The 13852-nt window shown below is 38.0% G+C and overlaps 1 protein-coding gene across 6 annotated transcripts in view; it reads right to left on the bottom strand.

Moving 5' to 3' along the window:
- Positions 1–1218: 1218 nt before the first annotated feature.
- The window catches only part of ITCH (itchy E3 ubiquitin protein ligase), a 130001-nt gene continuing 117367 nt past the window's right edge, over positions 1219–13852 (bottom strand). For 5 of the 6 annotated variants that reach the window (XM_059705913.1, XM_059705918.1, XM_059705914.1 and 2 more), the window contains 5 exons: positions 12262–12382; positions 11759–11863; positions 8750–8846; positions 7122–7194; positions 1219–3488 (listed from right to left, as the gene is read on the bottom strand). In XM_059705913.1, coding sequence (XP_059561896.1) covers positions 3389–3488; positions 7122–7194; positions 8750–8846; positions 11759–11863; positions 12262–12382 — 496 coding nt within the window. In that variant the 3' untranslated portion in view covers positions 1219–3388. The remainder of the gene's footprint in view (positions 3489–7121; positions 7195–8749; positions 8847–11758; positions 11864–12261; positions 12383–13852) is intronic. The other variant, XM_059705917.1, reaches the window with a different exon arrangement.

The following is a 13852-nucleotide window of genomic DNA, read 5'->3' as shown; positions in this document are numbered from 1 at the left end:
TTGGGCGGGGCGGGTCCCCGGGGATCTACAGGGCGGGCCGGAGCGAGCAGTTATGGCTGCTCTCAGTTCCGTCCCTAGGGGCTCTGCCTCACAGAGTCCCAGCAACCGCTGCAAACCTCGGAGAGAAAGCTGCCTTCGAGTTCCAACCGAAGCCAGACAGTCCCGCTTCTCCCGTTTGAGTCTGGGTCCCTAGAGACACGCCCGGATCTGGAGCTCAGAGTCTGAAACTCCCTCCCGATTGCAAACAACAACCGCGCCCTCCGCCGCCAGGCCACTACACGCGCACTCCGCACCTCAGTATTTCACTTCAGCACTGCGCCTCCTCTGAGTCTGGGTATGATATTCTCTTTCCTCCTAGTTGTAGAATTTCCACTCATCCAGCCTTCCTGTGGTTCTGGATGATGTCCGTTCCGTCTTTTAGTTGTTTTTTGAAGTGGTTGTTCGAGGCAGCAATCTCCGGCGTTAACCTATGCCGCCATCTTGGTTTCTCCCCAGTAATCTATGTTTTTAATTTTTAGAGGGAAAGAAACACTTATGCGACAAAGGAACATTGAACGGCTGCCTCCTGCATGTGCCCGCACCAGAGATCAAACCCAAAACCCTTTGGTGTATGGGACAACGTTCCAACCAACTGAGCCACGCAGGCAGGGCTGCTAGTTCTACTTTAAACAAGAGATTGATCACCTTGTTTCCCAATAAGAAAAGGTCTTCTGAAGCTAATGAGCAGGACAGCTTATTGAGAATAGTTTTTTTAAAAAGGTATTTTTATTGATTTCAGAGAGGAAGGGAGAGATAGAAACACCAATGATGAGAGAATCATCGACTGGCTACCTCTTGCATACCTCCTACTGGGCATGTGCTCTGACTGGGAATCAAGGAGAATCAAACCATGACCTCCTGGTTTATAGGTCGATGCTCAGCCACTGAGCCACACTGACTAGTCAAAGAACAGTCAGTCTTGATAACTAGCTGGTGTTTCTCTACTCAGCACCATGGCTGGGGTCCTGACTTAGATGTTTTCATCTTGGTTCTCTTCACAATAGGTACCAAATCCAGTATCACCTTGGTGGGTCTTTATAGTTTTTTTTCTACCTACCCATCAGAACAGACAGGCTGTAACCTGGCCACTTAAAAAAACAGTCAGAAATCTGTAAGATCTGGTCTTTTATGCAGGTAGGGAAAACCTTCTTGCTCAAGACTAACAGAAAAATGTGCAAATGAAAGACCAAAAATCTTTAATTATAAAGTTACATCTTTTAAGGAAATGCAAGTGAGGCAGCCCCCTTAAGGGCCTTTATTAAGAGCACTTGACTCCCTGTGATATTTGTAGAGTTACCTGAGTATTTGAAATTACATTTCAAGAAAGAAAAAAAAAAGGAATGCTAATACAGTAATATACAATCCAGTGGTGCTATTTCGTTTTTAGTTAATGAAAGCATAGCATATATACAAATAATTTTGTAAATAACCCTAAAAGGAAAACAAATAAGAGGGGGCTGGAGATACCAACAATATTAAATAGAAGTAGTTAACCTTAGGAGTTTAGAAGGATGGAGTTACATTCCAAACCAAGGAGGAATATAAATATAGCAAAGTCTAATTCCATGAGGCATCCCCGGCAACATTTTGGATTGTTAATTAGATAAATAAAAAGGGGCAGAGTGGGCTTGACTGAAATAGCTTATTTAGCATGAGACCTTTGTGGGGAGGTGAGTCATATTTCACTTAAATTTCTAGGACTTGACATTAGTATGTCACTCTCTTGCTGAAAAATGAGTATCTCAATCTTAAATAGAGTTATTGTAAGTCTTAATAAAATTAGATTCTTCTGCACAATATAAGATCATAAAAGACAGAGTAGGAATTCATTATTATGAGTGGCTGGATCAGTTTTAAAGCACTCTGTTTGATTAAACAAGTGAGGTCCTTCCCTACTGCCTAGGCTGTGAAATGCTGCTTTCCCCAACCTCCCAAAAGAGCAGAAGAATAAGGCAATTTGCTCATTTTACTTTGTTTTTATTTCAACATAACATGCAGTAAAAAAAAAAAATTTTTTTTAACAATTTATTAGCATTTACAATGCTCACAAAGAAAAAGGACTCTAAAAGCGATTTAGTTCAGATTTAAGAAATTGCTCTAATTAAACACTTACAATAAATCTATTTCCAAATGTTCAGCTTATACCAAAATTTAAGATAGTATTTGGAGATATTTATGTCTGCTATATGCAGTATTTTTTATAAAACCTCTGATTCTTGGGATATCCAGCCCCCATTTTCCTAACACAGCAGGGAAGACATATACATGTGGCCACTTAAATTAAAGGAAGAAATGGAGTAAGGGAGATCTCAGGCTGCAAAAATATATACAAGCATTTACCTTTTCCAGAACTAAATGTTTTCTCCATAAAAATATTAAATAGCCAAGCCCTATAGAACTAGGGCCGGGGCTACTTAAAATATAACTATTCTGTATTTTAAAAATATAGGGCAGAAAGCCTTTTGGGTGATATTTATACATTTTCACACAATATTTCTAGGTCCTTAAATGAATAATCAAGCATTATGTAGAATCAGAAAAGTCTACTTTCTTACATTATCTCTTAATTTAATCTCATAAATCTCTAGTAAATATTGCAGGTAACTACATTTCAGTATCAGAATTTATCTCTATGGGAAGTCTTTATAGAGGCTTAATTAATTTTCATAGCCATATATTACCAAAGTTCAGGCTTATGTAATGGATGGGTAGTTGGCAGACATTCGCTCTGTAAGACAAAGCAATAGCATTTTCCCCCCTTACCAAGAAAAAGGCAGAGAGTCTCAACTTTGGGGAAAAAAAACCTAGGGGTTTTAGAGACCATACTACATATATTTCCTGGCATATGTGGAATAAAAAACAAAATAAATGTAGGGTTGGGGAAAGCCTAATCTCCCCCTTCATACTGACAATTTCTGAATGAGGCAATCCTTTCACGCACATAAAATCTGCTTTAGGATGGCAGTGTTTTAGAGTACAGATACATGAGTTTAAAATGTTTTTGTTACTGTTCTAGGATGTAAAAGGAAGAGTGAGACTTTTGATACACATATACATAATTAAGGAAACAATCTAGTGGAATAAGACAAGTCAGATTTCAATGATGTGTTAAATCTCATGTTAAGGTTTTGACTAGTCATTTGCAGATCCGATTTCTGGAAATGTTGAATAAAAGTCCAGAATCACTGGTAAATAAATCTCAATGATAACATTAATTTACTTATACTCAGATAACTCTCTCTAAACAGTCACAGTCCAATTTTACAACAAGATGTGCAACAAGCAGAGAAGGAAAAGGACAAACATTGCAAGTAAGTTCTTGTCCTTCCGTGGTTCAAGTTCCCAGAAGTTACTCTTGTCCAAATCCTTCTGTTTCTTCAATGGCAAATAACAGCTTTTCCTTCAGTTGCTCATAGCTCTTATAGGGTGGTAGGTCCAGGCGGTTAAAACTAAAAGTAAGAATTGTTAGTATGAGAAAAAAAAAATATACACAGAAACGTATGGGCAGAGTAGTATATAACAAAGCTGGTTTTTAAAGCCAGGCAAAACTGGTTTAAGTCCCAGATCTATCCCTGAGCCTTTGAACAAGTGCTATTACCTTTTTGAGTCTTGGTTTCCTCTTTGGTAAAATAGGAAAAACAGTATCTCTCAGTATAGAATGAAGAACAAACAAGCATATACATAGCACAGTGCCTGGTGCTCAGCAGGTATTCAGTAAAACATTGGTCTTCTCATGCTCCTCCATCCACCCTAATCTAGATCTGTGGTCAGCAAACTTTTTCTGTAAAGAGCTAGATAGTAAATATTTTAGGCTTTTGTAGGCCAGAGGTCTCTTATCAAAAGGTTTTAAATTAAAATTTAGATTTTAGAATTTAGATTTCTAATAGGCTTTAAAAAAAAGGGGTTTAAATTTACCACTTTAAGAGTAAGAAATAATGTTCTTCTCTAATATCTAATATTCTGCCCCTACTGAATGACCATCTCTGTCCTATTCGTAGCTGTTGAGTTTTTAAAGGGCATCTTCTAATTTTGGGCTGTATTATTATCACATTCACAAGGTAACAAGTAATGAAGCTGCTCTGAAGCCTCAGCCCTCTGCCATATTTTTAGGATAAAGCCTAAACATTTGGCAAAAGAAGAAATAATACTATCCACAAAGGACAAATGAATTTACAATTATTACTTCTGTTAGTTCTCACAAATGGAAACATGGAACTTGATAACATAATGAGGCTGGTTCTCATGTGTGACTAAGATAAGCTGTTCACAACAGTGTAATGGCACAGTCTGTTCTAGGTTTCGAAATTAAAAAGAAAGGGACAAGAGGTCAATTCAAAACACGTGTACAAGATAAGTATACAAAAATAAATTGTATTTTTATACACTAGCAATAAAAAAAAAATCTAAAATGAAACTGAAAAAACAATCCCATTCATACTAGCTTCAAAAAGGATAAAATATAGCTTGGCTGATGTGGTTCAGGGGTTGACCATTGACCTGTAGGCCAGGAAGTCACGGTTCAATTCCTGGTCAGGGCACATGCCTGGTTGCAGCTTGGGTTGTAGGCTCAATACCATGTGGGGTGTGCAGGAGGCAGCCAATCAACGATTCTCTCTCATCACTGATGTTTATATCTCTCTCTCCCTCTTCCTTCCTCTCTTAAATCAATAAAATAATAATAATATATATGTATGTGTGTGTGTATATATATATGTATATATACACACACACATTTTTTAAAGAATAAAATATTTAAGAAATTTAACAGAAGAAACGCAAGGCTTGTATAATGGAAAAATATAAAACATTGTTGAAATAAATTAAAAAGACCTAAATAAATAGTCTTGAAAGATATCCCATCCATGTGCATTGATAGGAAGACAAAATATTGTTAAGATGGCAATATTCCCCCAAACTGATCTACAAATTCAAAGTGATTTGTATCAACATCCCAACTGACCTCTTTGCTGAACTGGACAAGCTGATCCTAAAATTCACATGAAAATCCAAAGGACCCAGAATAGCCAAAACAATCTTGAAAATATTGGAAGACACATACTTCCTAAATTCAAAACTTACTACAAAGCTAGAGTAATCAAGATAATGTGGTACTGCCATTATGGATATACATACAGATCAATGGAAATAGAATTGAGAATCCAGAAATAAGCCAGTGTATTTATCGTCAATTGATTTTCAACAAATGGGTCAAGTTGTTATTTTTATTTTTTTTTAATTTAATTTTATTTTATTGATTTTTTACAGAGAGGAAGGGAGAGGGATAGAGAGTTAGAAACATCGATGAGAGAGAGCCATTGATCAGCTGCCTCCTGCATACCCCCCACTGGGGATGTGCCTGCAACCAAGGTACATGCCCTCGACTGGAACCGAACCCGGGACCCTTCAGTCCGCAGGCCGACGCTCTATCCACTGAGCCAAACCAGCCAGAGCAAGTTATTTTTTTAAAAAACCACACATATGTGTATGAAAATGTAAAGGAACAAACAATAAAACAATTAAAAAGGACAGATGGGGCCAAAACCGGTTTGGCTCAGTGGATAGAGCGTCGGCCTGCGGACTGAAAGGTCCCAGGTTCGATTCCGGTCAGGGGCATGTACCTGGGTTGTGGGCACATCCCCAGTAGGAGATGTGCAGGAGGCAGCTGATCGATGTTTCTCTCTCATCGATGTTTCTAACTCTCTCTCTCCCTTCCTCTCTGTAAAAAAATCAATAAAATGTATTTAAAAAAAAAAAAAAAGGACAGATGGGGAAAATAAAGGACTATCCATCAAAGTCCACATATAACCACAGAAATGTCTCACAAAATAAAGTCAAAGTATTTCTGAGCTTTTGGTCAAATTCCAACAAATATTTTAATTAAGATTACAGTTGGTTTTTAGTTTTGTACATTTTTGGAAATGTGGTTCAATGGCATTTATGAGAAAACTAGGGGCCCCGTGCACGAAATTCGTGCACTGGGTGTGTGGGGGGGGGGGGGGAGAGGGGAGGGGAGTGTCCTTCAGCCCAGCCTGCCCCCTCTCACATACTGGGAGCCCTCAGGCGTTGACCCCCATCACCCTCCAATCGCAGGATTGGCCCCTTGCCCAGGCCTGACGCCTCTGGCCTAGGCGTCCGGCCCGGGCAGCGGGGACCTGCAGTGGCAGCGGGGGGGCACCGCGATCGCGCGGGCTCCGCCCCTGCCCTTGCAGGATGCCTCTGGCCTAGGCGTCCGGCCCGGGCAGCGGGGACCCACAGCTGCAGTGGCCCCGCGATCGTGGGCTCCGCTTTAGGCCCAGGCAAGGGGCCCCTAGCTCCTGGGACTGCCAGCTTCGACCGTGCCCAGCTCCCATCGCTGGCTCCACCCCTACTTCCTGCTATCACTGGCCAGGGCGGCAAAGGCGCCTGATTCTCCGATCATGGCTGGGGGGCAGGGCAAAGGCAGCTCCAGGGCTGCCTTTGCCCTGCCCCCCAGCTCTTAGCTCCCCCCTGGGTTTCCGATCACTGTCAGTGGCAGGGGGCTTCTTCCTGCTTTCCCTTTCGCCTCGCTGCATTGTGCCTACATATGCAAATTAACCGCCATCTTGTTGGCAGTTAACTGCCAATCTTGGCAGTTAATTTGCATATAGCCCTGATTAGCCAATGAAAAGGGTATCGTCGTACACCAATTACCATTTTTCTCTTTTATTAGTGTTGATAACATTTCTGTTCACTATGTTAGAAAGTGGTTCTCCCAACAGCTATCTAGAATTGATTTCTTTCTGTGCCGTCAGAGAAAAGGTAAAAGTTTTCTAACTATCAGATTTAAAAAACAACTCAGAGGTGGGAAAAGGGATTGACTGGAAATGGGCAAATTGTTTGGGGGTAATGAAAATACGTTAATACTGGATCATAGTGATGGTTACTAGTCTGTAAATCTACTAAATATCATTGAATCAAATGGGTAAGTTTTATAGTAAATTATGCCTCAAAAAAGTTAAGAATAATTCAATACAATGGGGAAAATATTTCATTTCTAATAGGCTTTAATATCTACAGAACAACTGGAAAAGGCTGTTTTCTCTACTTTTTCTGATTTTACTTACCAGGTATGACTTCTGGGTAACCAATTTTCTTTCCCAACTTTTTCAATGCAGAATTTTTGAGGTCCATTGCTCCCTAAAACATAGTGAAACCATCAACAGTTAAATAATACAATGGTTCTCAAATTGTGATCCCCAATGTAGCAGCATCATATCAGCATCACCAGGGAAACTGTTAAAATTACAAAACTACAGACCCTATCCCAAACCTACTAAATTGAATAAAAAATTTGGGGGGGAGAGGCTCAGAAATATAGGGTGTCCCAAAAAGATGTGCATGAGTGCAAGAGTCCCCACCCCCTGAATATTTTCTACTTGGTTGTCTGGCAATCACCTTAAACTCAGCAGACTCTAAGCAACTCATTGCCCTCCCTAACACTTTCAAACCATGTTCTCTACATGTCACAGTTTCTCCATTTCTCCGTATTTCATAACATATTATCTTTGACATTCTTTCTTCTTATCTCATCTTTTAATTGAGTACAGTTTCTACTTTTGGAACTTCTCTAGCACTTATCTCCTCTTTTCTATTTCTACTTTCATCTCCTAAGATCAGTTTCTCATCATTGCTCTAATACTTTCTTCCTACCTCCAGGCTCTTCCCTATCTTTTTCTTTTTTAAAAAATAGTTTATTATTATTTTTTTAAATATTTTTTTTATTCATTTCAAAGAAAAGGGGAGAGGAAAAGACAGACAGAAATATTGATGAGAGAGAATTATTGATCGGTTGCCTCCCGCACACTGCCTACTGGGGATTGAGCCCACAATTCTGATAGGGAATGGAAACCGTGACCTCCTGGTTCATAGGTTGATGCTCAAACACTCATCCACAACAGCTAGGGCTCTCCCTATCTTTTAATGCATGCTCTGCTTTTTCATCAAATCTTCCTAAAATGCAGTTTCAGCAAGTTTCCTCTCTTCAAAAAGTTTCCGTAACTTCTAATACCCTCAGAGTAATGTCCAAATTATTTTGGTCTGGCTCTTAAAGGCATTTAAACTGGTTCCCAAAATTGCCTAGTTCTTTTAATTCTGACCCTCTGCTTCAGCTGAAGCAGGCTTAGGGATCACAAATTCTCTCCTATCCTCCTATGGTACTTGACATAACATTGGTGTTAAAGGAAGACTTGAATCTACTTTATTATCTAGTTGCAAAATAAATATTCTCATGGTTATTCATTTCAAAACAACACACTTTAATCAGTGACTACTATGTGACAAATACTGTGCTTGATGCCAGAAATAAAAAGATGAAGGTATGGACCTATATCTTAAGGAGTTCCAGGTATAACAGGGAAGAGTGGTAAACACATCATTAAAAATATAGTATAATACAACCAACAGTGCCTGGCTCATAGGAGAGACAAAAATGTTGGCCAAATGACTCAATGAACAAACAGATTTACAAATAGAAGACTGCTATCCTAAGTTAAAATGTAGGGTCGAGTTGAAGGGCTTAAAATTTCCAGGTAAGAATTACAAAGTGATTTTAAAAGTTTAGACAAATCCAGGTTAACTATGACTATTTAAGAAAATGGCTACACTTATTTTTATTTCTGATAAGTTGTATACACAATGATGTAACAGCAGTGTGATAATTTTTTCTATAGGAAAAGTAATCCTATATACATACCCATGAGGTCAGCAAATCCTCCAACTGGTAATCGGCAGGTTCCAGTAACAAACTGTAGAAGTCTCATTCTCTTCTCATTATCAATTTCTTTAACAAACTGTTTAAAGCACATTTAAGGAGAAATATAGGTCATATGTTTAACATAATAAACAAGGAAAATCTTTTTTAAAAAAAATATGTTTTTACTGATTTTAGATAGGAAGGGGGAGGGAGATGCCTCCTACATGCCCCTATAAGGGATCAAGCTTGTAACCTGGGCATTTGCCCTGATTGGGAATCACAAGAAAAATCTTAAATAAACTCCCAGTGTCAAATGCACGAGATAATAATGACTGTATCCGCTACTGTGGATGGAGGACCTTCTCCATGTTTGTCAAAGCCCCACCAGCCTTCCCCTATGTAAATCTTAGGACCACATCCTTAGGGGAGACAGAAAAAGAGGGTGCCCTGGGCCCAAGAGCTCCCTACTCATGTAGTTTCAAGATCAGTTCTAGGGCAGCATTTCCTTCCCCACCCCACATCTGCCTGCCCTATAGGATATTCATTACATAGGACACAGAGCTTGAGGCAGAATAGACTTTTGAATTTATGAACAAGTGAAATCAAACTCACAGAATTCTGATCCAGATTTACCCTAATAACCTCCTTTTCTCGATGTTTTTTAGGTTTTAAGGTACAGCTAAATGTTACCAAAATTATATAGCTTTTAACTCCTAAATAATAACTCTGATTAAAAGTATTAGGTTTCTGGAGGGTGCTTTCATCTTGTAGCACAGGTATTATGGCTTAGCCAAATTTTTTTTTGGTCAAGAATAATTTTTATCTGCCTTGGCCTATGTGGCTCAGTTGAACATTGTCCTGTGCACCAAAAGGTTGCTAGTTTAATCCCTGGTCAGGGTGCACTGGAGAGGCAACTGATCAATGTTTCTCACATCGATGTTTCTCTCTCCCCATCCCTTGCTCTAAAAATCAATAAAAACATGTTTTTTAAAAATGATAAATATCTTATTGTACTACTATCAAGTGTTTCAAAATACAAATCCTATTTGTTACAGAAGCTCAGTTAATCTGCGTTTCTTATGACTAAGTAAATAGCAGAAATTAAAAAAAATTTTTTTTAATTTTAAATGTTTTTTATTGATTTTAGAGAGGAAGGGGGAGGTGGGAGAGAGAAACATTGATTTGAGAGTGAAACACTGATTGGCTGCCTCTGATACGCACCCCAACTAGAGATTGAACCCACAACTTAGGCATACACCCTGATTGGGAATCGAATCTGCCACCTTTCAATGTATGGGAGAACGCTCTAACCAACTGAGCAACACTGGCCAGGGCTAAAAAAATTTTTTTTATTGTGGTACAATATATATAACATAAATATTTACTATTTAAGTGTACAATTCAATGGCATTAAGTACATTAACTCTGTTATGTAACTATCACCACTGTTTCTAGAACATTTTTTTTTATCATCCCAAACAAAAACTCTAAATGCATTAAACTTATCTTCCCACTGCCTCAGTTCCCCTCCCCAGCCCCTGGTAACCTCTATTCTACTTTGTTTCTATGAATTTGCCTAATCTAGGTACCACATATAAGTGGAATCGTACAGTATTTGTCCTTTTGTGGCTGACTTATTTCACTTAGCATAATATCCTCAAGATTTATCCATGTTGTAGCCTATGTCAGGATTTCCTTTTTTATTTTTTTTTGTTAATTCTCACCCAAGGATATTTTTCCATTAATCTTTTTTAGAGATAGTGGAAGAGAGAGGGAAAGACAGAAACATTGATGTGAGAGAAACACATCGATTGGTTGCCTCCTGCACACGCCCCAACCAGGGCCTGGGCTGGGGAAGAGCCTGCAACCAAAGTACGTACCCCTCAATTGGAATCAAACCTGGGACCCTTTGGTCGACAGGCCAAGGCTCTATGCACTGAGCCAAAGTGGCTAGGGCAGAATTTCCTTTTTTTTTTTTTTTTTTTAAGGCTGGATGATATTCCTTTGTATGTATATACCACAATTTGTTTATCCGTTCATCTGTTGATGGACACTTAGATTGCTTCCACCTTTTGGCTACTGTGAATATAGTTATGAACACAGGTATACAAGTATCTGAGTCCCTGCTCTCAATTCTTTTGGGTATACCTAGGAGTAGAACTGCCGGATCATATGTTAATTCTTTTTTTTTTTAACCCACAACCTAGGATATGTCCATTGATTTGAGAGAGAGAAAAAAAGGGAGGAAGAGAACATTAAATAGAGAGAGAAACATTGATTAGCTGCCTCCCATATGTGCCCTAACTGGAGATCGAGCCCACAGCCTAGGTATATGCCCTGACTGGGAACCGAACCAGCCACCTTTTGGTATATGGAATGAAACTTCAACCAGGATCATATATTACTTCTATGTTTAACTTTTTGAGAAACCACCGAACTTTGCCACAGTGGTGTACATTTCATATTCACAGCAGCAATGCAGAAAGTTCTAATTTCTCCACATCCTCTCCAAGGATGATTATTTTTTCCCTTTCATAATAGCCACCCTAACGGGTGTGAAATGATATCTCCTTGTGATTTTGATTTGCACTTTCCTAATTATTAGTAATGTTGAAAATCTTTTTATGCGCTGTAACCAACATTTTTTTGAAGAGACACCAGTATGATTCGAAACCAAGTCTCTTTCTTAAGTTTGCCTTCTAAACATTATGTAATTCTTAATGAGGTATGAATAATGAAAACCATACTTTAGACAGTTCTATAAAATTCCAAAGCATCTTATCATCTGGAGTTATACTCTGAGCAAAGGTGAAAGTTGTGTACAGCTTACTTGGCAATAGTCTTAAAAGGATGGTGCCATAAACCATGTTCATTTATTATAATGCATAGGATGGAACCAGGGGTCTGCAGATACTGATACTTTTTTTTATGTAACTTATTTTCATATATAGTAAACACATTTCTAAAAAATTACAGTGTGTTTGTCAATAGAAATAAAGTGAGACAAACCTGCCAAAACCACATTATTTGTTTGCTTGTCCTAGTATAATGACGGTAGATGGTATGTCTTTGCCAGTCATTCAAATCAATCTCTTGCATTCCACATAAAAGGACCTTTTGGGATGAAAAAGACAAATGATTTCTATAGGTAAGTGTACAACCTATATAATAATGCTAGACATAGATAAGAACGAATATTAAACAACATTCAAAAAAAATTAATCAAGAGGCTATGGATTGTAACTATGTATCAATAACTGTATCTATAATACTCGGAAAGGTTGAGTTTCTGATGTGTCATATATAAACAGATTCAGGTAAATAAGCCATTCATTGTAGAGAGGTTCTGATAGTAATCCTTTTTTTTTTTTTTTTTTTTGGTTAATTCTTTTATATGATTTTAAACATCCTGCCTACATAAAAAATATTGCCACTGGAAAGTGAGCTGAAAGCAGACAACTGAAGGCATTATTTATCAGCATGCTGCAAAGGAAAGAAGAAAAACTTATTACCTCTAACTCCTTTGCATCAAAGTACTGCAAATACTGCTGGGGAAGAATTTCATTGAAACCCTCAAAGAAAGCTTGTGTCTGTTCTTCAACACCTCGAGACAATCTCCATTCAGCTACCATTCTGGTAAATAAATATTAAAAAAAACTATCAGGAAGTTTAGATGTTACGTTTAAATTCCGAGTACAAAAATAATTTTAAAAAGCTTTACTATTATGAAAACCTCCATATATGAAAGAATATAATGAACCCCAAATATAGATATTCCAGCTTCAATACAATGCCAATCTTATTTCATTACACCACTACCCATACTCTAAATATAATTTCATTTTAAACATAAATATTTTAGTATCTCTCTCTACAAGATGAGGTCTCTTTCTAAAAAACATAACCATGCGCTAGCTGGTTTGGCTCAGTGGATAGGGTGTTGGCCTGAGGACTGAAGGGTCCCGAGTTTGATTCTGGTCAAGGGCACATGGCTGGGTTATAGGCTCAATCCCCAGGAGGGAGGGTACAGGAGGCAGCCAACCAATGATTGTATCTCATCACTGATGTTCCTATCTCTCTCCTCTCCCTTCCTCTTTGAAATCAATACAAATATGTTAAAAAAAACAACACCCCACATAACCGTAATTCTATTATCACACAAAAAAGTGAATAATTACTTTATATCAAATATTCATTGCTTAAATTCTACCGAATGATTCCATTTTAATATATTGCTAAGATCAGAATCTAAATAAAGTTCATACATTGCAAAAGTCTCTTAAGCTTCTTTTAATTTCGAATAAAAATTATTTTTAATGAAAATTCCTCTCTACTAAATATTCTAGATTACAATTTCGACTGTCTTCTAAACTTCATCTACATAGTTACATAGCTAAGACATAGAACAAAGTTAAAAATCACAATAAATATAAACTGTGTTTTTCCATTTTATTACAGAATATTTATTTAAAAAAATTTAATGAGTGCCTGGCTGGCATGGCTCAGTGGTTGAGCACTGACCTATAAACCAGGAAGTCCCAGTTTGATTCCTGGTCAGGGCACATGCCCAGGTTGTGGGCTTGATCCCCAGTGGGGGGCATGCAGGAGGCAGCCAATCAATGATTCTCTCTCATCACTGATGTTTCTTCCCCCCAACCCCCCCCAAGGACTTAAGGTGTATTTATTTAGAAAAGCCTTGCATTATGGTCATCATTGATGTTTCTATCTCTCTCTCCCTCTCTAAAATCAATAAAAAGCTATTTTAAAAATAAAAAATTTAGTGAGCAAACAAATGCTTATTTTAGGTATTTGATTACTTGATAAGTAAAGGCAACTAAAATCCAAAAGTTTCCTAAAAACTCTAAAATTTTGGAAAATGGAAGTGTTGGTTGTATTAGAATAATTCTTCTGGTAATTACAATTATAAACGTTGAGGAAAAAATATTTTTATTGATTTCAGAGAGAAAGGAAGAGGTAGAGAACATTTTGATGGTTGCCAGATTGGGGGGTGGGGGGGAGCTTGAGAAGATGGGTGAAAAAGGTGAAGGAATTAAGAAGTTGAAATTGGTAGTTACCTAATAGTAATGGGAATGTAAAGTACAG

This window comes from Myotis daubentonii, chromosome 8, assembly GCF_963259705.1.
Source record: "Myotis daubentonii chromosome 8, mMyoDau2.1, whole genome shotgun sequence".
NCBI classification, from domain to species: Eukaryota; Metazoa; Chordata; class Mammalia; order Chiroptera; family Vespertilionidae; genus Myotis; species Myotis daubentonii.
The sequence above is the reverse complement of the archived record's forward strand: the minus strand, read 5'-3'. Positions and strand labels throughout refer to the sequence as shown.